We start from the raw sequence: 27,342 nt of genomic DNA, 5'->3' as shown, positions 1-27,342 counted from the left end.
ATTAAAAGCGGCTCAAAGCCGCTGCTTGTGAAAGGCACTGAGTGCCTGAAAAAACCCGTCCGACTACCGCCTGTTTCTTACCCGGCTGGCCAAAACCGGCAGATGTGTAACTGGCCATAGTCCTCCCTGAGGAATGAGTTTGGGAAACACTGATTTAAATGAACTTGTGATTGTGCTGGCTATATATGCTTGGGTGTATGGTCATTGGGTGAAAGGAAATGTGTGATTTACAATTCCATACTTGCCCATGTAATAATCACATTAATAAATACTCCAATTAGAAAACACAGATCGGAAACAGTCAGCTGGTGTGTCTTTGGAGAGCAAGGAGATAGGACAACTAATGGAAACTTACTTTTAAAGTTCATTGTATTAAATAATGGAACGTGCATTGTTAGTTGATTATGAGTAAATTGTCTTGATATTGGTGTTAAGAGAATACAATCCAATATCAATGGCAAATACACTTATATAATACAGTTAATGTTGTCACTTATGGTGGTTTATTTTAGCATAAATTCATGCCCCCCATGTTTAAAATATTGATGATTTCCCTATAACTGCCTTGTATAGCCATGTCTGTAGCAGACTCATTCCACTTGCTTTTAGCACAAGGATCAGCTCCCCATTCCTTCAGAGTTTTAACCACACTAACATGCCCGCTCTCTACAGCCAGGTGCAGTGCTGTCTTCCCAAGCCAGTCCTCTGCATGTATGTCTGCACCATGTTGGAGGAGACACAAACATACTGTACTGTGACCCCTGTATGCTGCGTGGTGTAGAGGTGTTAGGTTTAGCAAGTCGATGCAGTTGACAAAAGCTCCCTCTTTCAGTAACAGTTTCACTGTCTCAGCACGGCCTCGTCCTGTAGCACTGTGTAATGGGGCGAGATGGTTTTTATCTAGTGAATGCAAGGAGGCACCTTTCCTCAGCAGGAACTCAGCCATCTGAAAGGAGAAGAAATGCCACTGAGAAAGATTATTGGCTGAAGATTTCACTGTAGCATAAATTAGCATACATTTATATACAGAAACATCTTTACCATGAACTATTAAGCTTCATTGCTAAAAAAGCATACAATTGGAATGTAGGTCTGCATAGTATAGTAAACCCATGATCAGTCATTTGTTTTTAGAAATATCTGGTTTCCCTGATTTTAAGGAAGTATGCTGCCACTTGTTATCATATGCATAACTGGCATCCTTCAGGGTCTGTTTTGTGACCTGCAGCCTCCTAAACGATATTAGCAGTCTCTGTTACATGCTATAATCAGGGCTATCCCCTCTCCCCCCTTTCCTGGCCCTGGATAAAATGTCATTTTCCATAGTTATAGTATATATGTTCACTTTTGTAGATCAATCATGTTCACACTGCAGTGATAAAGTAATTGAAACGCCAGTACACATATTATGGCTTTGTGTTGCCACCTATTGGCCATATTTGATTATTTCAATACATCTAAATGATTAATTTATCATTTATGTTGTCACCACAGGAATAGGACAGTGCGGCATTAGAGAAACACAATGTGTACCTACATTACTCAAAAGAATAACACAATGTGCCTTTCATTATCTAGTAACATAACCAAATGTTCTCCGCCTATGAACTTTGTAAATGACATTTCTGGAGACACGTATATGTTTCCTAGCTTGAAAATAGAACAGCTCAAAGCAGCAGGTGCATTTTTTTTAATAAAGTGCAGCACAAACATCTTTCACCTTCCAGTCACTGGTGATACATTTTATATAAAATAATGCAAACTTGTAAAGTAGGTTAAAAGGATGAAGGTAGTTTGTGTTTGATTTTACGACTGTATAAGTATTATAATGATCATTTTTTTAAAACTTACTGGCTTCTGGGCAATACTGGCGTGATAAATTTTTTATGGATAGCAAGACACATTTAAAAATCAGAAAGTTGTGAAAAAAGTTACTTCTGTACAGTGGTAAAGTCATTTATTTATGTTATTACCTTTCATGCCCTCCACTAGTACTAGGGCAGTACTGGCAAATATATGATTGATTAAATGTGTTATAGTCATTTTTTTGATTGCTTCGAATTGCAGTAAAAAAATATAACTTTTATGGAAACCATATGCCCCAGCAGTTTGGATAAAAGATCCATACCTGTAAATACTGAATTTTGTTTTGTAACTACAGGTGGCGTTATAAAGCCAAATTATTCTTTAAATGCCACTGGTCTAATACCCTAGACCAGAGGTTCCCAAACACATCCTCAATGCTGCCCAACAGTCCAGGTTTTAGAGATATCCATGGTTGAGCACAGGAGACTTAATTAGTACCTCAGTCAATTTGATTTAACCACCTGTGCTCAACCATGGATATCTCTAACACCTGAGCTGTTGGGGAGCCTTGAGGACCACGTTTTGGAACCTCTGCACTAGACACAGTAGGTGAGCAGTGGATTATAATGATGCAGTGCTTCCTCAGATTTTCTGATTTGTATCATATCTGCTCCTGTGAGATCTTGATAACACAATAGCTTGGGCCAAGCATGGTAGATTCTTGCCAATCTGGTCTAATGAAGCCCAACTAGCTTCAAAATCTTGTAGACATTTGTGTGCTTCGCTGGGGTGGCTGGCTATCGCCGGCTTTTTTGGGGTTCTGCACTCCAGATTCTGACCAAGTGATAGGGACCTCCGGTATCAGAGACGCCGTGACGCGGCCCGGAGGCTTAGCCATATCTTTGCAAATATATGCAACTGAGATCTCTGAATTATCTACCACCATGTAGTTTTTCAAATCTTATTGCTGATTTCATTCTGAGTGCTGGGGGAATACTTTTTGTTGTTTCTTGTATAGACTAACCCCTCCCTTACATGCACCTGAGTGATATTACTGAAGTGATTGAGCAGCTTCCAACTTGTATTTCTGTATTGAGAGGCATAGATGGGACCAGCATTAGGAGGGCGTGCTGGTTCTTGTAGTGCCATTAGGAGGACTTAGGGATGACTCCAAGGTAAGCTAGCTCTCAATTCAGGTATATTTGTATGTGCCATTATCACGTGGCCTTATATTGGGCATATATTACCCAAATTGGATATAGTTATCAGTTTTGGGGATGAGTTTGGGGTGCGGTGCCCCTTGGGGTTGGTGTGGCTGGGCTGCTCTGGTGAGGCACACATTAACACTTTATTTAGCACTTCTACACTTCCCAATATATTTTGTGTATATATTTTTCTTAGCTTTTTAATTACACCTTCACTTATTAACACATAGTTTTTCCTTTAATCCTATACTAACACTTTAGTCTCTCACTAGTGTGCTTCGCTGGGGTGGCTGGCTATCGCCGGCTTTTTTGGGGTTCTGCACTCCAGATTCTGACCAAGTGATAGGGACCTCCGGTATCAGAGACGCCGTGACGCGGCCCGGAGGCTTAGCCATATCTTTGCAAATATATGCAACTGAGATCTCTGAATTATCTACCACCATGTAGTTTTTCAAATCTTATTGCTGATTTCATTCTGAGTGCTGGGGGAATACTTTTTGTTGTTTCTTGTATAGACATTTGTATAGAACTGAAGAACTCTAGAGCAAGATAAATCATATAGATTTTAAGTTTAATTTTTTTGTGATTGTGCTATTATCACACGTATGAACTTTATATATAAATAGTATAGTCTAACTATTTTTTTATTTAAGATTTGTATAAAGTGGAAAAACCCACTCCCCCAAGAAATTCCTGACCTTGACCCTGGATCAACCAAAATAATATGATACATCATAGTATATTAATCATTTTCAGGATAACTTCCTTTCAGTATGGATTTGGTAAGAATCTTGTGTCCTTATGAACCACCTACCTCATTGTTACCACTTTCCGCTGCAAGATGCAGAGCAGTAATCCCCCTCATGTCCTTCGCATTCACATCTACGTTTCTCTTTAATATATAGTTTGTAACCTGTATGTTCCCAGCCACTACAGACAGGTGAAGCATGGTTATGTCTAGATTACTTTCTTCCTCTAGAGAGACTCTAAGTGACATTAAGTAATCCAGCACATCCACGTGATCATTAACCGAGCTCCAGTGTAGCGGGGTCCACTTGTTGTTGTCTTTGATGCTGGGTGAAGCATTATATTTGACTAATGTCTTGACACAAAGCAGATGACCATTTGCTGCAGCTAAATGCATTGTTGTTTCTCCAGAAGAAGTCAAGGCATCAGGTGATGCACCACATTGTAAGAGGTGCTCAGCTAACTCTGTATGTCCATTCCATGCAGCACGATGAAGGGGAGTATAATTCCAGCGGTCCTTCACATTGACAGACGCTCCTTTATGTAAAAGGTATTTCGCTAGTGCTAGATTGCCACAACATGAAGCCATGTGAAGTGGAGACCATCCTCTGTAATCCCTGCCAAATGCAATATGAGAGATAAAATATAAACCATTTTTTTTTAACCAAAAATCCCAATCATGTAAATAAATTAGTATCCCTGAAAGGATTTGCTGCCACCTACTCTCTTACCCATGATGTGCTCCATGAGAGTGACCCATAACCAGACCATCCATAAGGTAACCTAGGCTCCTGCCTAGAGCCCAGATTACCCTAACCCATTTTTGTGTTGGTTTTTTTCCAATGAAATGGAGTTGGGAACGGGGCCCAAAATATCCCCATTGGGCGATTGTTTTACCCAACTGAAGTCCTCATGGTACCCTAAAGCTGGATACACACTAGACGATATGTCATCCGTTAACATGGATCGAATCGACATATCGGGTACATCTTCTAGTGTTTACCCGTGATATGTGCGCTCCCGCGGGTCGTTAGCGACATCCCCTGTCGGCCCTACTGCAGGGCCGATGGGGGATGTCGCTAATGAGGATGGCACATCCCTCTCCCTGTCTGATCCGGCATCGCCAAGTGTGTATGGCACATGCTTGGTCCTGTCGCCCGCGATGTCGAGTTCAGTACACATGGCCTGACGGTGCATGTTTTTTCAAGTTTCCTCAGAAGAACAAGTGAAGTAATTAGTACCACTTTTGAAATGTCAGTCAGTAGTGAATACACCTGTACAGGACTTCCTGATATAGGAGACCCTGCCATAGGGTCTTAAACAGGCAGTGCCCTAAAAATACTGGTGGCTTATTTCTCCCTATGACTACAAAAATTACCACTTGAAGACCATATAGGTCATACAGACCTCATGGCTAAAAATGTAAAATATAACACGTTTCCTTGTATATTTGCATGATATTTTTTGGTATTTTTTTAGGGATGTGCAGGCTCAGATTAATTCGGATTTTCCTGCCAAAAATCGGGTCTCAGAAAGAGGCAAAACATCATCTTTCAATCTTTCATGAACAAACATCATCATTCCTGGACAAAAGTCCATGAAAGATGATGTTTGTCCATGAAAGTTGACGTTTTGCCTCTTTCTGAGACCCGATTTTTGACGAGAAAAATCCGAATTTGGCGGGAAAATCTGAACTAATCCGAACATGCACATCCTTAATTTTTTTACACCTTCACTTTACAGAGCAAATTAATTCTTTCATAGTATTATAATAACACAGAATATATTTTAATTTATATACATTTTTTTACTAAGCAGTTACTGGTAGGTTTTTTTCATTTTAAAAGTAACTACAGTATCTCTGTGGATGCTGACTATATCTAATCCCTTGTGTTCTTCTCACCACCATCAGAAAACATCTATTGGTCTTATCATATAACAAAGTTTTAAATCTTGTAGTAATAAAATAACACACTATGGGGGGGTGGGGGAATAGCCTTCTTAATGCACGTTAAACCTGTGCATTAACACAGGTTTTCGGGCGTAAACGCACAGGATAGAGTCGCGGACTTGTGCGTTAACTGGCAGTTATCACCCAGTAACTGCACAGTTAATGGAGATTTATTTTCGGGTCTCAGGAGACCCGAAAATAAATCCCTGATAAGCGGGGCTAAGTGAATACGGGCCGATGATCAATTAGCACCTGTTCCCACCCTAAAGGTACCTACACACATCGCAATATTTTACCCGATCTGGCCGATTCAGAAGCATCGGAACAACATCGCATCTTCGGATTTCCTGTGCTTTAGGGCAGATCTGACAATCTCAAGGCACGTTGCACTGGATAGTTTAGGAGGCACGATAGATCGCGTGTCAATCTTTTTCAGACCAAATCGTGCCCACAACTGCCGGAGAGAATTCAGGGGGAAATCGTACACATCGTGGGATTGTGAGCACATTGCTATGTGTGTAGGCACCTTAATAATCCCAAAGCAAAAATTAGGCTGCAGACTACGCTTAACTTTATCAGACTAAGGGGCTGATGTATCAAGCTAGTTTTCAGGGGGAAAAGGCGTAAATATTGATTTTCGCATTTAGAATGTGAAAACCTAGTATCTGTCATATGTTAGAAAGCAGTTTATTGTGAAATTGTATTAAATATGTTTATAGTAGGGGTGTGCACCGGCCACTTTTCGTGTTTTGTGTTTTGGTTTTGGATCTGGATCTTTCTTCGTGTTTTGGATCTGGATTGGTTTTGCCAAAACCACCCTTCCGTGTTTTGGGTTCTGGGTTTTGTGTTTTGGATCTGTATTTTTTTGAAAAAAAGCATAAAAACAGCTAAAATCACAGAATTTGTAGGTTTTTCTGCTCCTATGCTATTATTAACCTCAATAACCTTAATTTCCACTCATTTCCAGTCTATTCTGAACACCTCACACCTCACAATAGTGTTTTTATGTCCAAAAGGTTGCACCGAGGTAGCTGGATGACTATGCTAAGCGACACGAGTGGGCGGCACAAACACGTGACCCATCTAGGAGTGACACTGCAGTGGCAGGCAGGATGGCAGTTAGAAAAACTAGGCCCCAAACTGTACATAATGCAAAGAAAAAAAGAGGTGCAAGATGGAATTGTCCTTGGGCCCTCCCACCCACCCTTATGTTGTATAAACAGGACATGCACACTTTAACAAATCAATCATTTCAGCGCCAGGGTCTGCCACACAACTGTGGCTGAAATGATTGGTTCGTTTGGGCCCCCACAAAACAAGCTGGCAATTAATGTGTCCCTGCACAAACTGGCTCTACGGAGGCAAGATGTCATCCTCATCCTCATCCACCGATTCCTCACCCTCTTCAGTGTGTACATCCTCATCCTCACAAAGTATTAACTCGTCCCCACTTGAATCCACCACCACAGGTCCCTCTGTACCTTCTGGAGGCTGGTCTCCCTGGAAGAGCTGATAATTCATTTTGATGAACATCATCTTCTCCACATTCTGTGGAAGCAACCTCCTACGCCTTTCGCTGACAAGGTTCCCGGCTGCACTAAACACTCTTTCGGAGTACACACTGGAGGGGGGGCAACTCAGGTAAAATAGAGCCAGTTTGTACAGGGGCCTCCAAATTGCCTCTTTTTCCTGCCAGTACAGGTATGGACTGTCTGACATGCCTACTTGGATGCTGTCACCGATGTAATCCTCCACCATTCTGTCAATGGTGACAGTATCATATGCAGTGACAGTAGACATGTCAGAAATTGTTGCCAGGTCCTTCAGTCCGGACCAGATGTCCAAACTTGGTCCTGCCTGCCCTGCATCACCGCCAGCGGGTTGCTTAGGATACCTAAGTTTTTTCCTGGCAGCCCCAGTTGCGGGAGAAAATGAAGAAGGAGCCGTTGACGTGTCACGTTCCGCTTCAGCTGACAGTGTGTTCACCAGCAGGTCTTTGCACCTCTGCAGGCTTGTGTCGGCCGGAAAGAGAGACACCACATAGGCTTTAAACCTAGGATCGAGCACGGTGGCCAAAATGTAGTGGTCTGATTTCAACAGATTGACCACCCTGGAATCCTGGCAAAGCGAATGAAGGGCTTCATCCACAAGTCCCACATGCCGAGCGGAATCGCTCCGTCTTAGCTCCTCCTTCACTTTCTCCAGCTGCTTCTGCAAAAGCCTGATGAGGGGAATGACCTGACTCAAGCTGGCAGTGTCTGAACTGACTTCACGTGTGGCAAGTTCGAAGGGCTGAAGAACCTTGCACAACACGGAAATCATTCTCCACTGCGCTTGAGTCAGGTGCATACCCCCTCCTTTGCCTATGTCATAGGTGGATGTATAGGCTTGTATGGCCTTTTGCTGCTCCTCCATCCTCTGAAGCATATAGAGGGTTGAGTTCCACCGCGTCACAACCTCTTGCTTCAGGTGATGGCGGGGCAGGTTCAAGAGTGTTTGCTGGCGCTCCAGTCTTCGGCACGCAGTCGCTGAATGGCGAAAGTGGCCAGAAATTTTTCGGGCCACCCAAAGCGTCTCCTGCACGCCCCTGTCGCTTTTCAGAAAATTCTGCACCACCAAGTTTATTGTGTGAGCAAAACATGGGACGTGCTGGAATTTGCCCAGATGTAATGCCCGCACAATATTGGTGGCGTTGTCAGATATCACAAATCCCCAGGAGAGTCTAAGTGGGGTAAGCCACTGGGCGATGATTTCCCTCAGTTTCTCTAAGAGGTTGTCGGCGGTGTGCCTCTTACTGAAACCGGTGATACACAGCGTAGCCTGCCTTGTAACGAGCTGGCGTTTCTGAGATGCTGCTACTGGTGACGCTGCTGCTGTTGCTGCGTAAGGTGATACATCTACCCAGTGGGCTGTCACAGTCATATAGTCCTTAGTCTGCCCTGTTCCACTTGTCCACATGTCCGTGGTTAAGTGGACATTGTGTACAACGGCATTTTTCAGGACACTGAGGACACTTTTTCTGACGTTTCTGTACAGTCTCGGTATCGCCTGCCTAGTGAAGTGGAATCTAGACGGGATTTGGAACCGGGGACACACTACCTCCATCAATTGTCTAAATCCCACTGCACTAATGGCGGATACCGGACGCACGTCTAACACCAACATAGCAGTCAAGGCCTCAGTTATACGTTTTGCTTCAGGATGACTGCTGTCGTACTTCATCCTCCTCGCTAAGGACTGTTGGAGGGTCAATTGTTTAGTAAAAGTAGTGGTGTTCCTACTTCCTCTCTGGGATGATGAACGACTCCCAGCAGCAGCAGCAACAGCAGCAGCGGCAGCAGTAGGCGTAGCAATGCAGGATCCTCCGGAGGAATCCCGGATAGGAGAGTCAGTCATGCCAGTGATATGGCCTGCAGGACTACTTCCGATCCTGACTAAGGAGGAAATTGACGAGGAGGGAGTTGACGGTGTGGTTTGCAGGCGCTTGGATACAACAGGACAACGGGATTTAGGTGTCCCTGGACTGCTTACGGTCTGAGCCAAAGTTTCTGAACTTGACAGTAACTTTTTATGAACGCGCTGCAGGTGCCGTATAAGGGAGGATGTTCCTAGGTGGTTGACGTCCCTACCCCTACTTATTTCACCTTTACATATGGTACATATGGCAAGACAGTTGTTGTCCGGATTTGGATAGAAATATTGCCAGACCAAAGAGGTGGAATGTTTGGTCTTCTGCCCAGGCATGACCGTGATGGGCTTTTTCATCCCACGGACAACAACTGTCTCCCCCGGAGCCTGATTTAAACAAACCACATCACCATCAGAATCCTCCTCGCCAACTTCCTCCTCAGCGCCAGCTACACCAGTATCCTCATCCTGTTGTACTTCAACAGTGACATCTTCAATTTGCATATCAGCAAGTGGACTGTGGGTGCTCCTTTCAGCACTTGCAGGGGGCGTGCAAATGGTGGAAAGAGCCACCTCTTCCCGTCCAGTGCTGGGAAGGTCAGGCATCGCAACCACCACCACACTTGGACTCTCTTTGGGGATTTGTGATATCTTCTTAGAAAGCACAGTTCTTCGCTGTGCTTTTGCCAGCTTAACTCTTTTGATTTTTTTAGTGGGAGGAGTGCTTCCATCGTCATGTGAAGCTGAACCACTAGTCATGAACATACTAGGGATCGACCTTAGCCGTTCCTTGCCACTCCGTGTCGTAAATGGCATATTGGCAAGTTTACGTTTCTCTTCAGCTGATTTAAATGTCTTTTTCAAGGTCATTTTCCTGAACTTTGCCATTTGGGATTGTATGTGCCCTCTACTATGACATTGGGCATCGGCCTTGGCAGACGACGTTGATGGCATGTTATCGTCTATGTCATGACTAGTGGCAGCAGCTTCAGCACTAGGAGGAAGTGGTTCTTGATCTTTCTCTATTTTATTTTTATCGGAGAAAGTTTGGTCCTCCATTTATGTTATATCGATTTGATATATACGTGCGGCTAAACACAGAAAATAAATTTTTTTTTGGTTCGGACTGGAGTGTACTTTGTGGGTTACAGCACCCTTTAACGGTCAAGCCAGCCGGCCCTTTACTTATGACACAGGCGCACTCTTGGCACTACTTTGTTGATGCACGTGCGGCTACTGCGCACACAATTCACAAACACAGAAAATAATTTTTTTTTTGGTTTGGACTGGAGTGTACTTTCGGGAGTTACAGCACCCTTAACGGTCAAGCCAGCCGGCCCTTTACTTATGACACAGGCGCACGCTTGGCACTACTTTGTTGATGCACGTGCGGCTACTGCGCACACAATTCACAAACACAGAAAATAATTTTTTTTTGGTTTGGACTGGAGTGTACTTTCAGGGGTTACAGCACCCTTTAACGGTCAAGCCAGCCGGCCCTTTACTTATGACACAGGCGCACGCTTGGCACTACTTTGTTGATGCACGTGCGGCTACTGCGCACACAATTCACAAACACAGAAAATAATTTTTTTTTGGTTTGGACTGGAGTGTACTTTCGGGGGTTACAGCACCCTTTAACGGTCAAGCCAGCCGGCCCTTTACTTATGACACAGGCGCACTCTTGGCACTACTTTGTTGATGCACGTGCGGCTACTGCGCACACAATTCAAACACAGAAAATAATTTTTTTTTAGGTTTGGACTGGAGTGTACTTTCGGGGGTTACAGCACCCTTAACGGTCAAGCCAGCCGGCCCTTTACTTATGACACAGGCGCACGCTTGGCACTACTTTGTTGATGCACGTGCGGCTACTGCGCACACAATTCACAAACACAGAAAATAATTTTTTTTTGGTTTGGACTGGAGTGTACTTTCGGGGGTTACAGCACCCTTTAACGGTCAAGCCAGCCGGCCCTTTACTTATGACACAGGCGCACGCTTGGCACTACTTTGTTGATGCACGTGCGGCTACTGCGCACACAATTCACAAACACAGAAAATAATTTTTTTTTAGGTTTGGACTGGAGTGTACTTTCGGGGGTTACAGCACCCTTAACGGTCAAGCCAGCCGGCCCTTTACTTATGACACAGGCGCACGCTTGGCACTACTTTGTTGATGCACGTGCGGCTACTGCGCACACAATTCACAAACACAGAAAATAATTTTTTTTTTGGTTTGGACTGGAGTGTACTTTCGGGGGTTACAGCACCCTTTAACGGTCAAGCCAGCGGGCCCTTTACTTATGACACAGGGGCACTCTTGGCACTACTTTGTTGATGCACGTGCGGCTACTGCGCACACAATTCACAAACACAGAAAATAATTTTTTTTTAGGTTTGGACTGGAGTGTACTTTCGGGGGTTACAGCACCCTTAACGGTCAAGCCAGCCGGCCCTTTACTTATGACACAGGCGCACGCTTGGCACTACTTTGTTGATGCACGTGCGGCTACTGCGCACACAATTCACAAACACAGAAAATAATTTTTTTTTGGTTTGGACTGGAGTGTACTTTCGGGGGTTACAGCACCCTTTAACGGTCAAGCCAGCCGGCCCTTTACTTATGACACAGGCGCACGCTTGGCACTACTTTGTTGATGCACGTGCGGCTACTGCGCACACAATTCACAAACACAGAAAATAATTTTTTTTTAGGTTTGGACTGGAGTGTACTTTCGGGGGTTACAGCACCCTTAACGGTCAAGCCAGCCGGCCCTTTACTTATGACACAGGCGCACGCTTGGCACTACTTTGTTGATGCACGTGCGGCTACTGCGCACACAATTCACAAACACAGAAAATAATTTTTTTTTTGGTTTGGACTGGAGTGTACTTTCGGGGGTTACAGCACCCTTAACGGTCAAGCCAGCCGGCCCTTTACTTATGACACAGGCGCACGCTTGGCACTACTTTGTTGATGCACGTGCGGCTACTGCGCACACAATTCACAAACACAGAAAATATATTATTTTTTTAGCACTTGGGGGGAGCACCCCTGATGGACAGAGCACCCCCTGGACAACACTACAGCACCCCTTTAGGACTGGGACACTGCACAGGACTTTGGAACTGACTGCACAACACAGTCCAGCCAGCCCCTATGGACTTTGAAGTAGTGGACACAGCCCCTATTAACAACAGCAGCACAGCACAACACAGCCAGCCCCTATGGACTTTGAAGTAGTGGACAACAGCAGCACTACACTACACTACACTACACAGCACTAACTCCCACCCTCCCTCTTCACTGTCCACAGCCGAGTGAGAAAATGGCGCCGACGCGGGTACCTTATATAGGATCCAAAACCCGCGAGACTCGGAAGGCGGGATGATGACGTTTTGCCTCGATGTCAGATCCGAGTCAGGCGGGAAAAGTCGAGCCTGACTCGGATCGGACTCGGATCGGGGGGGCTCGGGGGGGTTCGGATTTCAGAAATCCGAACCCGCTCACCCCTAGTTTATAGTAATTAATATCGCAATATCTTCTAAATGTAATGGAAAATGACTGGAAATATTTTGGTATGTATCAAGTAAAAAAATCAACAAATATTTTCCTGTATTTATCGCCAGCCTCAGATGGTGTAAATACAGGTATTTTAGTATAAAAGTAATGAGAGATTATTTCAGACCACAATTGTATGTGTACATGTAATGTTGTCCCACTATTGCTTAGGCAGACATGTTTGAAGAGAGCATGAGCCATCAATATTTGTTCCCTTTTTTTTTCATTGTTTTGTCAAAATGCATTATCAAAAAATATTTTTGGGTTAGACCCCTTTAACTTTTTACGGGTATTTCCCAAATGTCCCCAAATTTGTTTAGTTATCTTTAATTCCGTCAGTTTCTTTGGGTGGATTGCTTAAGTGACGAATGTTGCACTGTTTTCCATAGCAATGTTGAGCATTGCCCCTGGTTTGGATTATTATTATCTATTATTATTATCCTTTATTTATATGGCGACACAAGTGTTCTGCAGCACCTTACATAGTACATAGAACTAATAAGTGAACAAGAAACAAGTAACTTACAGTACATTACAGTGAAGGACATGGTTTATATACTGTACATTGCTGCAATAGCGATTAAAGCACTCACAATAAGCAGCAGGGAGTTGGCAGTTACGTGTTAGGTGCCCTTATGGGGAGTAAAGAGTCGAAGAAAATGTACAGAGAAGCACATGAGGGAAAAGGTCCATGCTCATGAGAGCTTACATTCTAAAGGGGAGGGGCAGACAGACAGGCGTGACACAGAGCAGGGACCTTCTGTCCAACACGTGCACAGTGAAACATATTCCTCGGTGCTGCTGGTCTAAAACTTTCTGATCACATAACTGTAAACCATCACATATCAAACCTGGTTTTGCATTACACAGTGTTTCTACCATTGCAGTTTTACTCGGCACCATCTTGATACATTCTGCAGGTAAAACTTTCTTACGCAGTGTGATGATCCGCGTTAATAGGCAGATTTTTCGGATATTTAATGTGGAATTGATACAGTATATCGCCTCCTATATAAGTTTGAGTATACTGGGAAAGTTCAACACTGCTATTCATCTAACCACAGCATTAACCACTGGTCAAAGATGGGGGATGATATGTGTTTTGTGTGAGTGTGCAGACAGCTTGTATATTGCTTATGTGTTTGTGTATGTACTGTATAGATTACTTCATATGATTTGTCAAATCAGTATTTTTTTCTTGCTTGTCATGGCTGAATGATCCACCAGGAGGAAGCATGACTCTATAAAAAGGAACAATGTTGATAACTGCTCTCAAATTGATACCAAGGTACAGATTATTAGTAGCACAGCCACGATGACACGATTCCGCAAGAATTGCGTCATTGGTCCCTCCCGCTGTGGGAGGCATGTATGGAGATGCGGGTGGGGGTGGGGGGGTCCGCAGCGATGTGGGGGGACTCAAGGGGGTGGCAGCCGGCCAGCAGATTTACCTACTTTTCCGGGCGGCCGGGAGCGCCACCTGATTTTCGGGAGGCTCCTGGTCAAATCGGGAGAGTAGGTAAGTATGCCATGTGGCCAGCTGGGCTTCTGGTCATCCTCATGCTATTTTGATGTGGAGGCCTGCTGCTGTAGTCTCATACGCCCCATTGTTAATCTCGCGCTGCTGGCACGACAAAATCTACCAAAAATAGCCAAAACATTTTATTTTATTCAAATTTCCAGAAAGTGAAATAAAATCAAATTTAGTGTGGATTTGGCTTTTTCTGTGTGTTTAGTATGGGTATGACATATTCTGCCAACTTTACACCATTTTCTGTATACTGTAATATACTTTGGTCGTGCATTCTACTGTTCCTTTTGTATCAGGGAGAGGACTATGCTGTGAAATGTTGTTTTGCTCGCTCTTTTCCTGTTCTCCGGCTTACAGTGATCAGATTGCACACTATTCTCTAAGGTAATTACGAGGTTATATGCAGTGTGTTCCCCGCTGTAATTAACTCTGTACCTAAGGGTTTGCGTTTGTACTGTGTTGAACCACACATGGACTTGATGCATGACTATTATTGTAGTAAAAGACAAAGGAAAAAATGAAGCTGGATAAATGAAGGAGGTCTTTTACATTTAAGGTTGGGTAGTTTATTATAAATATCAGTGCTTTGCTACTAATATTATATATTTAGTTAATTTTTATTTTTCACATCACTTTAAAGGAATGAACACACAAACATCATTCATTATACACCCCAATCTTGGCCTTGCTTTTACATAAATTATAAATGACTTAAACATTTTTTAATTATGTTGAATGCTGAATGTAGTAGAGTGAAGTATATAGAGGTTGTCTATGTAGGCAGTGGCCCCATGATGACCCATGGGATACCACTTGCGCAGCCCTAACATACCCATACAGACTATCGAAACTGCAAGAACTCCTGGAGTGGGATTAACATTTAATTTGTTGTTGGTGAGTTTGAAACTGAATTTTGTTGTATTTATTGAATGAATTTGAGCTACTATTGCTAACACGCACTAGTGATTGAGGAGGGGGGCCTGAAAGGTGAGAGGAGGGGGGTCTGGCTGCAACGCAGTGAGCATTTGCTGCGTGTGTAGGGGAGGGTTGAATAATGATTTTGGGGGGGGCACTATATTTATATTTAGATCAGATGTGGGTGGGGGTGCTCCACCATTTCTTGCACAGGTTGCTAGTTGAGCTGGCCCTGGCCGTAGGTCCTATTAGCCGCAGCCGCTGCTCACTCTTTTATCTTGCTCTGGGCTGGCTGGTCACAATCACAACAGCTGTGACACTGACAATTCTTGCATTGTGATGCAGCCTCCCCCGCTCACCAGCTGAACGATGCAATTCGCCCCTTGTCTAGTGATGCTCGATACCTAGACAAGGGGGGGGGCTGTGCTGACATCATCGCACAGCTGGTGAGCGTAGGAATGGGGTAAGGTGCTGCATCACAACACATTACAGACATGTCAGTGCTGTTGTGACCAGCCAACCCAGACTCTGGGACGTAGGGAGGGGGGAGCAACTGGAGCTTGAGCTCCGGATGCCAGAAGAGATGAAGGATGCCTCCTGGTAGGCCTGAACGTTAGACTCCGCCATCAGTCAAATGGTGTGAGGGTGTGGGTGGAGTTGTTTCTTCAGGCGCCAACAGCATCAGGGGATAGGAAGGAAGCTGGCTGTTGGACACCTGCGAGGGTGGTGCTGGTGTCTGAGATGCAGGCAGACAGCGACGCAGAGCTGAAGGACTCGAGGAGTGAGGAACCGACCAGTGGGACTTCAGCATTCAGCAGTGGAGAGATAATGGATTGTGCTAGCCAATGCACCACAGACCAAGGGAGGGAACACTGAGAGGTTGTGGCTGATGTTGCACTACTGGAGCAGACAAGCAGAGCAGAGTTAAGGGAAAGGTGACTTGTTGACCAGAGACTACAATAAAATTAAGGAAGGGTAGTGCAGAAAGGGAAATCTGGCAAAAAGGGGCTACAAATGGAGGCACAGAGAGGTAGCAGTGATTACAGATACAGGTTAAAGGGGCACAGATAAAGGCATAGAGAGGCAGAAAGAGCTACAGATACAGACACAAGGGGGTGCAAATTGAGGCAGAGAGAGGCAGTAGGGGGTACAGTTAGAGGTACAAAGGCTACAGATAGAGGCAAAGAAGGCACATATAGAGGCATAAGGGGCTACCAATAGTAGTACAGGGAGGCAGTAGGGGTGACAGATATATATACTTTCACCTGAGGGGCTAGAAATTTTGTATAGGTGGTGGTGGTGGGAGGGCAGTGTAGGCTGAAGTTTTGCCTAGGGTGCCAGAAAACCTTGCACTGGCCTGACTGCACACGCTCCAAATCCGCACTGCTCATGGATGGGGATGGATTAGAGATGGCGGATGCAGTGAGGATTTATTCGCAGAGTGAGTGACCGGTAGTCAGCGTTTTTAGGGAGGTAACGGTGGGTGACTACAAAAATGCAGGTGTGTCGGGACCATTTTTTGGTGGTGTCCTAGGGAGCATCTGCAAATTCATACGCAACTGGACAGTCCCCGGCGTCTGAGATGGACATTCTGAGACAACATAGGGGTGCTCAGATGTTCGTTGTACTGGAGTCCCAGTTCTGGCAATCCTGGCTCCTAGATGGTCAGGGCTGGGCAGCCGCTGACGCTTGCTGTCGACTGCCTGGTACATAGAATGAATAATAAAAGCGAGCGTGACTCTTTTGTTTTTTTGGATACAAGCCAATCAGTCACTTTATTGCATTGGCCTCCCAATAACTCGACAATCAAACCCACTCCACAAGCTCTCTGGGTAGGCGTCATCCTTGACTTTGAACTGTCCTTTGTTCCCAACATTCAATTTGTCTCCAAATCAGATTACATACATCTAAAAAATATTCAGAATACAACCATCTCTTACACAAGACACTGCAAAAACTGTCATTCATGCACTCATTATCTCCCACATTGATTATTGCAATAGTCTCCTTACTAGTCTTCTCAGGGCAGATGCAAGGCTTCTAGGCACCCTAGACAAAATTTCTGCCTGCTGCCCTCCCACATACAGTGGTCGAAGTGAGAATTTTGAAATGGAGGCATGGAATATATAAGGCCGTATTTATGCGCCGAAAAGGGGACGTGGTCACTTTGAAGGGGTGTGTCCTTAAGATGCGCCCCCTTTTCATTACTGTAGTGTACCACACCATAGTACCCCTAATGCACATTATGCCAAACAATAGTAGTGCCCCTTATAACACATTATGACATTTGAAGCCGTGATTGGCTCGCGGTGGCCATCTTTGAATTTCAAAAATGGCGCTGAGGTGTCATTTTTGAAAAGGGCAGGCTCGTTTCTCACCATTGAAGTCAATGGTGAGAACAGCTCATTGGCTGAGAGGCGGAAGGCTCGCCTCTCTCAGCCAATGAGCGCTCCGCATCGGGATTTCTGTACTGAAATCCCGGGCGGAGCTGTCATTCGGGTAGTAGTGTTCTTAGAGAACACTACTAATGTGCGAAGGTCCGGGTATCTCGTTTTTTTTTTTTTTACCAAGACCCTGGATTGTGTGAAGAGGACCTGATCCACACATAGGAGGAGGTGAGTATGGAATTTTTATTACAGGTACTCCCCATTGGATTACCTACTGGAGAAGAGGACAGATTGGCTTCATGGATACTAGGTGAGTATGTGAGATAGTGTGTGCATGTGTGAGTACATGTGTGTGCATGTATGTTTTAATAAAATTGTACTTTTCTATGGTGTGTTGTGTTTTTTTAATATTGCTTTTGCTGTGGAACTAAAAGTACCAGCAAGCCCGTAATGCCCCACATGCTGATACTTGTGGTTCTCCAAGTACCAGCATACTGGGGAGGCTTGCTGGGAACTGTAGTTCCACAGCAAAAGAAAATATTTATATTTTCATATGCACCACACTTTACATAATCAACCCAGCACCCTCCGCCCAGGGGTGCTGGGGATAGCCCCGGGCTATCAGCCTGGGCCTGGGGTGCCCTAAGGAGGGGAACCTCTTTACTGGGGGGGTCCCCAACTCCCAAGGGTCCCCGGCCTTGGCTGACTAGCGGTCAGGGGTGATGCTGCGGCTGGGAGGCCTGGTGAAAGGGCTCCCCTGGGTGTGGCATCACCCCTCCGCTAGAAGGAGTCCAGTGCTGGTTCTGGTAAATACAGGGGGACCCTACACATTTTTTCTCCCTGTATTTCCAGAACCAGGACCAGCTCAGAGCCCTGTGCTGGTTGCGCTAAATACGGGGGACCTCTACGTCATTTGTCCCCCTGTGAACAAGCCCCAAGTCTAAATTCCACCCATACCCTGAGTTTTGCCTTCCCCAAAAAAACTCCCATAGACTACAGCAGAAAAGTGTTCCTAATTGAGAATGTCAGAAAAAAGTGACAGTTGGAGTTTTAGATTACTCCCAAATGCTAATTGTTTATGTTTATGCCCTGAAATTTGGCATGCAGCACCCAGTAACAGTTCTACCCGACCATATAAAATTTCAGATCTGTACCTTCAATAGCTTTTGAGGTTTAGCCCCTTGAACAACCTGCCCACCCCCCCCCCTCCGGAATTCTCTATGGAGAAATACGTTTTTTTAGATGCAGCCTTAACATGAGGGCCCTTATAACATATATATATATATATATATATATATATATATATACTTTGTGGCTGCAGGTCCAGGGGGCGTTTCTAGGTACTCAGAACCCCCTCCCCCCTAATGGTACCTGACCTATGTTAGAGTATTCACCTGTCCTGCCTGTCCCCACCATCCAGGAGCAGGCAGGTGTCATTGGCAGAATCACGCAAATTTGCATGAACGCATATGTGTGGGCACACTCTGGGCATGTGCAGTGCCAATTTACGCATTATACAGTATGCCAACTAGTGTAGTACGTAATCTGTGTCACAACCTAAAGCTGGATACACACTGGCAGATATATTGGCCGAGTGTGTACCAGCGATATGTCTGTGAATGACGTTCACAGACCTATTGCGTCGGCTGTGCTGCACAGCCGATGGCAGATATATCTGCTCATGGTGCGGTGTGTACATGCGGTCAGCCGACTGCCCATACTCTTGCTGCAGGGGCCGCGGGGAGGGGAGCGCGACGTGACCCCCGGCCAGTAGATGACAGATGATGGTTGTTCAGTGTGTATGAACAATAAGTCTCAATATACAAACACTACATTTTTTTTATCAATGTGAACTTTAATAATATCTATCTGCTCAGATGGGGGGTGGTATGTTACGTCGACTTTCAGAATATCAATATAATGTTGACATTGCAAGTGTGAACATTTTCTGAATTCCGACTTTCAGAACATAGGGCCTGATTCAGAGCCGAACGCTCTGACCAGAGCGCTCGCTCTGAATCAGTGCCCTCCTCCCTGAAAATGGAGCGGCCTCCTGGCCGCTCGCATAGCTGTGGGTGACCACCCACAGCATATGCGAGCGGCCAAAAAGATGGTCGCGATGGTCATAGACCATCGCGACCATCGGGCTTGCGACGAGACCCTGCGGTAGGGTCTCGCTGGCGCAAGCCCAGGAGTGATTTTGGCTCTATCAGAGCCAAAATCACTCCCACTGACATCATTACTGATGTCAGTGGGGCCGGCTTCAGACGGTAGGCGTTCCCATGGAAACGCCTCCGTCTGGCAGCCATGCCCCCGGCACGCCCACCAAAGGGGGCGTGCTGTCACTCACCATCGACAGCACGCCCCCTTTGGTGCGAGACCCCGAGCGACGTATTCCTCGTCGCTCGCCGGGTCTCGCGCATGCGCACGACGGAGCTCCCTCCGTCGTGCGCATGCGCACAACATCGACCCGCTTGCGAGCGTCCTTTGCTCGCGGGCGGGTCTGAATGACCCCCATAGTTATTATGCTGAGATTGTTTATGTCGGCTAGTCAACCTAGCAATTTTCTAGTGTTAGAGGCCTAACCCTACTCTACTCCTGTGTTGTTGACATTCAGAATGTCAACATAATGACTACATACCCTAAGAAGATGACAATAAGTATCCTACTTTTACAGCTATTTTAGGTTTTGTAACAGTGAATAGACAACATATGGAATATTTGTATATTGTTTTTGTTGTGCTTTATAATCTTTTCAGGTTCTATTTTTAAATAATTAGTTTATGTTTTCAGTCACCAACTGACCCATCACAGTGGAATCCATTTTTATAGTAGGAACCAGCGCAGGCTTTATATAAATAGTTTTCTTTTTTCTTCCCTTTCTTTCCCTGAGCCTCTCCTGGGGTCATGGGGATGGTGGTTATATGATGAAACAAGATTAGACTCTCCAAACAACCAGGGACCTCGTATGGACTTATGTAACATGGGCTTATGTAATAGGGTTCGATCTGGTAACGCTGCGAGTAATCTCGTAGTTTTAAAGCAACAATAATTTTAAAGGCAAATCAAGCTGGTTTTTACCTATAAAATAATTGCCACTTTAAAACTACAGGAAGACTCACAGGAGTTTTCGCAGCGGCACCAGATTGCACCTTATTACATTAGCTCAAAGAACTGCTTGGCTGCCATAATGACTCACACAAATGTGGGATTTGGGAAATGCTGCTGGATGGATTATGAATTCATTAATAGGATGTGACCTGACATTTATAACTGCATTTGAGTTTAATAAAATTGTAAATTCAGTGAGGCCAGGGGGTTTAGTGTGGAAGTGCAGGTGCCAGTGGTTGAAATAATGACTGGCTGGGGCTTAATGTCCACAGTAGTGCCCCTTATACATATAATTAAATGTCTTACTGCTCTGGAGCATTATTACCTGAAGAAGTAGAGAAGGTTCCATGTTGGATTGTTACAGAGTAGTGTGGTATAGTATAGTTCTGGCCGATTGTTACAGAGCAGTGTGGTATAGTGTAGTTCTGGCCGATTGTTACAGAGCAGTGTGGTATAGTGTAGTTCTGGCCGATTGTTACAGAGTAGTCTGGTATAGTGTAGTTATGGCCGATTGTTACAGAGTAGTGTGGTATAGTGTAGTTCTGGCCGATTGTTACAGAGCAGTGTGGTAGAGTGTAGTTCTGGCTGATTGTTACAGAGTAGTGTGGTATAGTGTAGTTCTGGCCGATTGTTACAGAGTAGTCTGGTATAGTGTAGTTATGGCCGATTGTTACAGAGTAGTGTGATATAGTGTAGTTCTGGCCAATTGTTACAGAGTAGTGTGGTATAGTGTAGTTCTGGCCGGTTGTTACAGAGTAGTGTGGTATAGTGTAGTTCTGGCCGGTTGCTACAGAGTAGTGTGGTATAGTGTAGTTCTGGCCAATTCTTACAGAGTAGTGTGGTATAGTGTAGTTCTGGCCAATTGTTACAGAGTAGTGTGGTATAGTGTAGTTCTGGCCAATTGTTACAGAGTAGTGTGGTATACTGTAGTTCTGGCCGATTGTTACAGAGTAGTGTGGTATAGTGTAGTTCTGGCCCTTTGTTACAGAGTAGTGTGGTATAGTGTAGTTCTGGCCCTTTGTTACAGAGTAATGTAGTATAGTGTAGTTCTGGCCGATTGTTACAGAGTAGTGTGGTATAGTGTAGTTCTGGCCCGTTGTTACAGAGTAATGTGATGTAGTTCTGGCCAATTGTTACAGAGTAATGTAGTATAGTGTAGTTCTGGCTGATTGTTACAGAGTAGTGTGGTATAGTGTAGTTCTGGCTGATTGTTACAGAGTAATGTAGTATAGTGTAGTTCTGGCCGATTGTTACAGAGTAGTGTGGTATAGTGTAGTTCTGGCCCGTTGTTACAGAGTAATGTGATGTAGTTCTGGCCAATTGTTACAGAGTAATGTAGTATAGTGTAGTTCTGGCTGATTGTTACAGAGTAGTGTGGTATAGTGTAGTTCAGGCTGATTGTTACAGAGTAGTGTGGTATAGTGTAGTTCTGGCTGTGGGTTTCTGCTTCTGCCAGACCAGTCCAGCTCTGAGTGCTGATTCTTTGAGGGCACCCATTTACTGGTTTTGCATCAGTCTGTAATCATGTTAAATGGAGTGACACATGGGCAGTGCTACCATCGCAGCGAGTGTGAATGAACTTGATCATAGAGGAAGTTGTCAGCAATATATTTAATTGTAAGTAATATATTTAGTGAATTATTTATCATAAAAATCATTGTTCAAATTACTTTAGTCAGGTTGCATTTCCCCGTCAGCTGGCAAACAAAGGGGCATGTTGGTAAGAGGAAAAGAATCAGGAGAGACAGATATACCAAAACCAGGCAAGTAGCGGGAAGTTGAATAGGATGAGGAGAAGATCTGACAGTTTGTTTTCCATGGCATTGCCCTGCTGGCACTGTTTTCAAATGGTAATTTCAGTAAGCAATGGGCTAAAATCAATATTACTTGTGGCTATGGAGTGCAAATGTTGCATTTGATGATGCGCTGCCGTTCCGATGGCAAATCACACCAAATTGAATTAGCAGCTAAGTATATTTTATGCAGAATGTACAGATATGTCCTCTTGTATCTTTACTGCTAATGTGGCAAATCGCACCACGTATACCGATATCCTTAGGATTGCATGGTGCATAACGTGGTACACGCTGCACGGCAAGTCACATGGCGGGATGCGTGCGCACGTTTACTGTCAAAGTGGCAAAGATGGAAGAGGACACATCTGTATCAATGCAAATCTCCCAATAGACAGTTACAACTTACAATAGGTTCAACCTTAAATGTAAATTAGAGTTGCGTCCGGAGCAAAGATGCGACGATCACCACAAACAAAGAAAGAGGACCCCATTCCCAAAACATTGTTTTCTATGTGCTTGCAATAATAAAACTACTTCTCATGGAATTAATCACTGATACCTAAATACAGCCTTTGAATATTTTTGAGTCTTGAAAAAGTTTCTGTGGCTCAGAGACAAAACGCGTTGACACTATTAACCTACCAGCAGTTTGATATCTGTTTTGCCTCGAGACCATCAAGAGATTTTATGCCGTTGCGTCCAGAGAACGGAGCATGAGACACACGGAGGTGAACTGATTCTCAGCGGCACTGCTAGCTCCGAATTACGCCTCACTATTTCTGCTACACCAGCCGTTTGACTAAATATTGAGCTCGAGATGCATAGAGCTAAACACAGCCACAGCGGCACTACGAGCCCGGAATCTACTCCGGTAAGCCATTATTCCATCAGCCGCTGGACCAAGTATTGTGCCGCTGGAACTTACACTCATACAGATGAAATAGAAAGTGAGGTCCTGGGACCTCCTAAGTGCACCTGTGTGAGAAACTTGATTCCACTGGGACGCCAGCACAAGTACCAGGCTTTACCTTACATACAGGTACTATTATCCCAAAATTGCTGCTACTATTACTTGTTAAAAATGGAGATTGATGTGAAGATATTTATATCCAGTGCAAATACATCTAAAAGCACATTTGGAAATAAACACTAGAAACTATTTAATGTCCATTTCACAATTGGAGATCCACATGTAGTGCTTATTAGCACATATAAGAACTCATTACTTTTTTTTTTATATCAGAAGACCACTCTCTATTACCAACTATACTGTATTGTATTTTATTTTCATTTTTTAATATGTGTATTGTATTGTGAACTGCATTATAGTGGTTGTACCTAGTTTTGGTATATTTTTACATATATTTCTATTTCTATCCTATTAGTAAAAGTATTTGCCTTTCAAAAAAAATCACTGTTCATGGTTTTTATGTGTAGTCCATGTTTTTCACTCAATTTATGTGTAGATATCCATCTATGATTCAGCTTTGGGAATAGAGAGCGATATCTCACTCAACTTATCATCTTGGTGAAACCATGCTGCACTGCAGGTGGGGCAGATTTAAAATGTGCAGAGAGATTTAGATTTGGGAGGAGTGTTTCCAAACTGACATGTAAATTGTAGAGTAATAATAAAGCTGTGCAGTATTTGTGGTCTACATGCAAAAGCAGCCAGTATTTACCCCACATGCAAAAAAATTTATGTATTTACACCCCTTGCATTGCAATATGGTTTGTCCAGGTTCACAGTTAAGTGCTATTTCTCACTCTATTCCCAAAGCTGAATCAGGCCCTAAGCGCAGTGTATGTCCTTTCTGGTTTTACAATTCATTGTTGTTGAATTTTTTCACTAAACTTTTTACACTATCTGCTAATTTTTCCCTGCTGTTCTTAATTAACTACATGAGCGCCAGGAGTTTCTGGTAGAAATTCTGCCATCTGTGGTGCTTGCAATAATAAACCTACTCCTCATGGAATTAATCACTGATACCTATATACAGCCTTTGAATATTTTTCTTATGTAATGAAATGATCAACCACATTTGGCAAATCAATCTGCCAAATCTCTGAATTAGAGGAATCTGGGCTGGCACAATGTGGTAAGCGGGCACTGCAATGCAGGGAGGCGCTGGATTGGAGAGGAGCAGCCACCACCTTCTCCATTTGCCAGGCGCCCACTGAGATTGTTACCAGCAGGTGCCCAGCGGCTCCTTCCCTGCAGCCGGAGGTTGGATCTCACTCCTGAGCTCCGCCTTCCAGCTCCTGCAGTGTGTGTAGTGAGATACATAATGACGTCTCTCCCATAGTGCCAAGCGCAAGGAGCTGTCGGACGGCGGCGGGCACAGGAGTGGGACTTCAGGTAAGTACAGTGCTGTTTATGTGTATAAGGATCATTACTATGGGTATTATGTGTATAAGGGGCACTAGTACTGTAAGCATTGTGTGTATAAGGGTCACTACTATAGGTATTATGTGTATAAGGGGCACTACTACTGTGGGCAATATGTGTATAAGGGGCACTACTATTGTGGGTATTATGTGTAAGGCACACTACTACTGTGGGCATTATTTGCCAGAGACACTACGGTACACATTATATGTATATGGGCACTACTACTGTGGACATTATGTGTATAAGGGGCACTACTACTGTGTACATTATGTGTATAAGGGGCACTACTGTGGACATTGGGGTAGATGTATGAAGCAGTGAAAAGAGTGGAATTGTGCCAGTGGAGAAGTTACCTATTGCAACCAAACAGCTTCTACCTATCATTTTATAGTACTTGATAAATGCAACCTCGTAGCTGACTGGTTGCCATGGGCAACTTCTCCACTGGCACACTTCCACTCTTTTCACTGATTCATACATCTATCCCATTATATGTATAAGGGGAACTATTACTGTGGCATTATGTGTATAGGGGCACTGCTACTGTGGCATGTGTATAAGGGGCACTACTGCTGTGGCATATGTATGAGGGGCACTACTGTGTGGTGTAACGTGTATAAGGGGTACTACTGTGCAGCGTAATGTGAATAAGGGGCACTACTGTGTGCCTTAATGTGAATAAGGGACACTACTACTGTATGTGATGTAATGTGAATCAGATTTATAGTTTGCAGGGGGTGCCAAACGGGATGTAGTTATGTGGCTGCCGGTCACAATCCCAATGGCAGAATGCCGGCTAGGGATTCATGACCGGTGTTGAAATACCAACGCCTGTCATAATCTCGACACTGGAACCCGACCTCCGCCATCCACATCGTCGCTGATGGGGTAAGTAGTCACTTAGTCCGGGGATGGGGGGAGGGTTAGGTTTAGGGCACCCTGGGGGGATTTAGGGTTAGGCTAGGGGAAGGGGGGATTAGGGTTAGGCACCCCTGGGGGAAGGTTGGGGTCAGGCACCCCCCCCCCCCTGGGAGGGTTAGGTTTAGTGTGCGGGGAGGGGGGGTTAGATTTAGGCACTAACGGGGGGAGGTTAAGGTTAGGCACTAGGGGGAGGTTAGGGTTAGGCACCCCTAAGGGAGGGTTAGCGGGGGGGGAAGGTTAGGGTTACTTACCTCCGCTGTCAGGATTCAGTCCTGCCGGGCTAGCATTGTCGGGATTTGAACAATCCCATTCCGAGCCGAACACCCTAGCTTCGTCCTTGAGAGGATATATAAGGTCTTGTATGGTCGAAATATATAGACTTTTGCAATTGCTATCTGTATGAAAAACACTTTCACTTCTGAGTACAGCATGTAATAATCTTTTATATTTGTGTAGCATATCTGAATTATTAGTTAAAAGTATGATTTATTTTATGATGATCTGTAATTAATCTTGTGCACTAATATACATTTAATTATCTACTTTTGTACTAATGCGCTGCATGCCTTAGCTTTCTGATTTGACAAGTCACGTATACAGTATATCTGTGTAACCTTGAATAAACATATTTTTAATGTAGACATGAATAAATCACAGCCTTTAAAAGCCTGTTTGCTTTGTAAACCTCCCCATCATGTTCCTTTGTATGCACATTTTCTATACAAAGGAAAAACATTGTATGCTGAAGGACACATAACAATATATAATAGTCATCCAAACAAATCTGTATTTGCTAAGTTATGAGTAGAGGAGAAAGTACAATAATGTTACCATGTATTAAATTAGTTACTTTGGTGTTTGTTTACAGTGTTGAAATTAAAGGTCTTGGTTAGTGCATGTAATAATGACTACTGCTCAAAGGCAAGTACAGTATGGCACCACTAGGTATCACAGGTCTGTGACTGCTATTCAGCAGGGTATTTAGTAATCTTAGACACCGATTATGTATATTACATTGCTTAAACTTTGAATGCATTATTTTAATGTCAGTATAGAGCAATTAATCTAAGATTAACATAGCAAACTTGAATAATGTGAAAATACATTCATGATGATCTTCACCTCAAGTGATTTGCTGCAGGCAAATATATTAAATGTTTTATAGTACAAATCAAAAATAAAAAAACGTCTATAACATTTACCCCCTGTTGTACTGTAGTTAGTTTATGAGATGTAGCACCATAAAATGATGCCTGCATATTCATTATTTAGAAATAGGCCTGATAATGGTAATTGTTTTCAAATATTTTTTTTTATGTTAGCCATGACACATACAGTATATTTACATGAACTTACTGACAGTTTACGGATATCCCAAAGTTGAGTAAGGTATTCACTTGCTCTAGATCTCCTCTCCAGGCAGCCTCGTATAGTAAGGTCTTTTTGTTTTCCAGTGAGTGAGTCAACGATGAGTTGAAGTGTGGACATCTATCCAGCTGCCATTGCTTCAGCCTCCCTGTCCTCCTGACTTGTCTCTCAGACTTTGAAAGTGAAATGGAATCATGAAATTCAAGCAGTTTCCATGCAATTTGCATTTGCTCAGCCAT

At 44.1% G+C, this 27,342-nt stretch overlaps 1 protein-coding gene across 1 annotated transcript; it reads right to left on the bottom strand.

Moving 5' to 3' along the window:
• Positions 1-508: 508 nt before the first annotated feature.
• On the bottom strand, positions 509-27,342 carry LOC148505812 (uncharacterized). Its single transcript, XM_088447639.1, has 3 exons — positions 27,092-27,342; positions 3,826-4,375; positions 509-946 (listed from the first exon to the last, which is right to left on the bottom strand). The coding sequence occupies exons 1-3, from the start codon at positions 27,340-27,342 to the stop codon at positions 509-511; spliced, it is 1,239 nt and encodes a 412-aa protein (XP_088303765.1).

This window comes from Taudactylus pleione, unplaced genomic scaffold (assembly GCF_031769625.1).
Source record: "Taudactylus pleione unplaced genomic scaffold, aTauple2 ptg000436l, whole genome shotgun sequence".
NCBI classification, from domain to species: Eukaryota; Metazoa; Chordata; class Amphibia; order Anura; family Myobatrachidae; genus Taudactylus; species Taudactylus pleione.
This window is presented reverse-complemented; position numbering and strand designations above follow the sequence as displayed.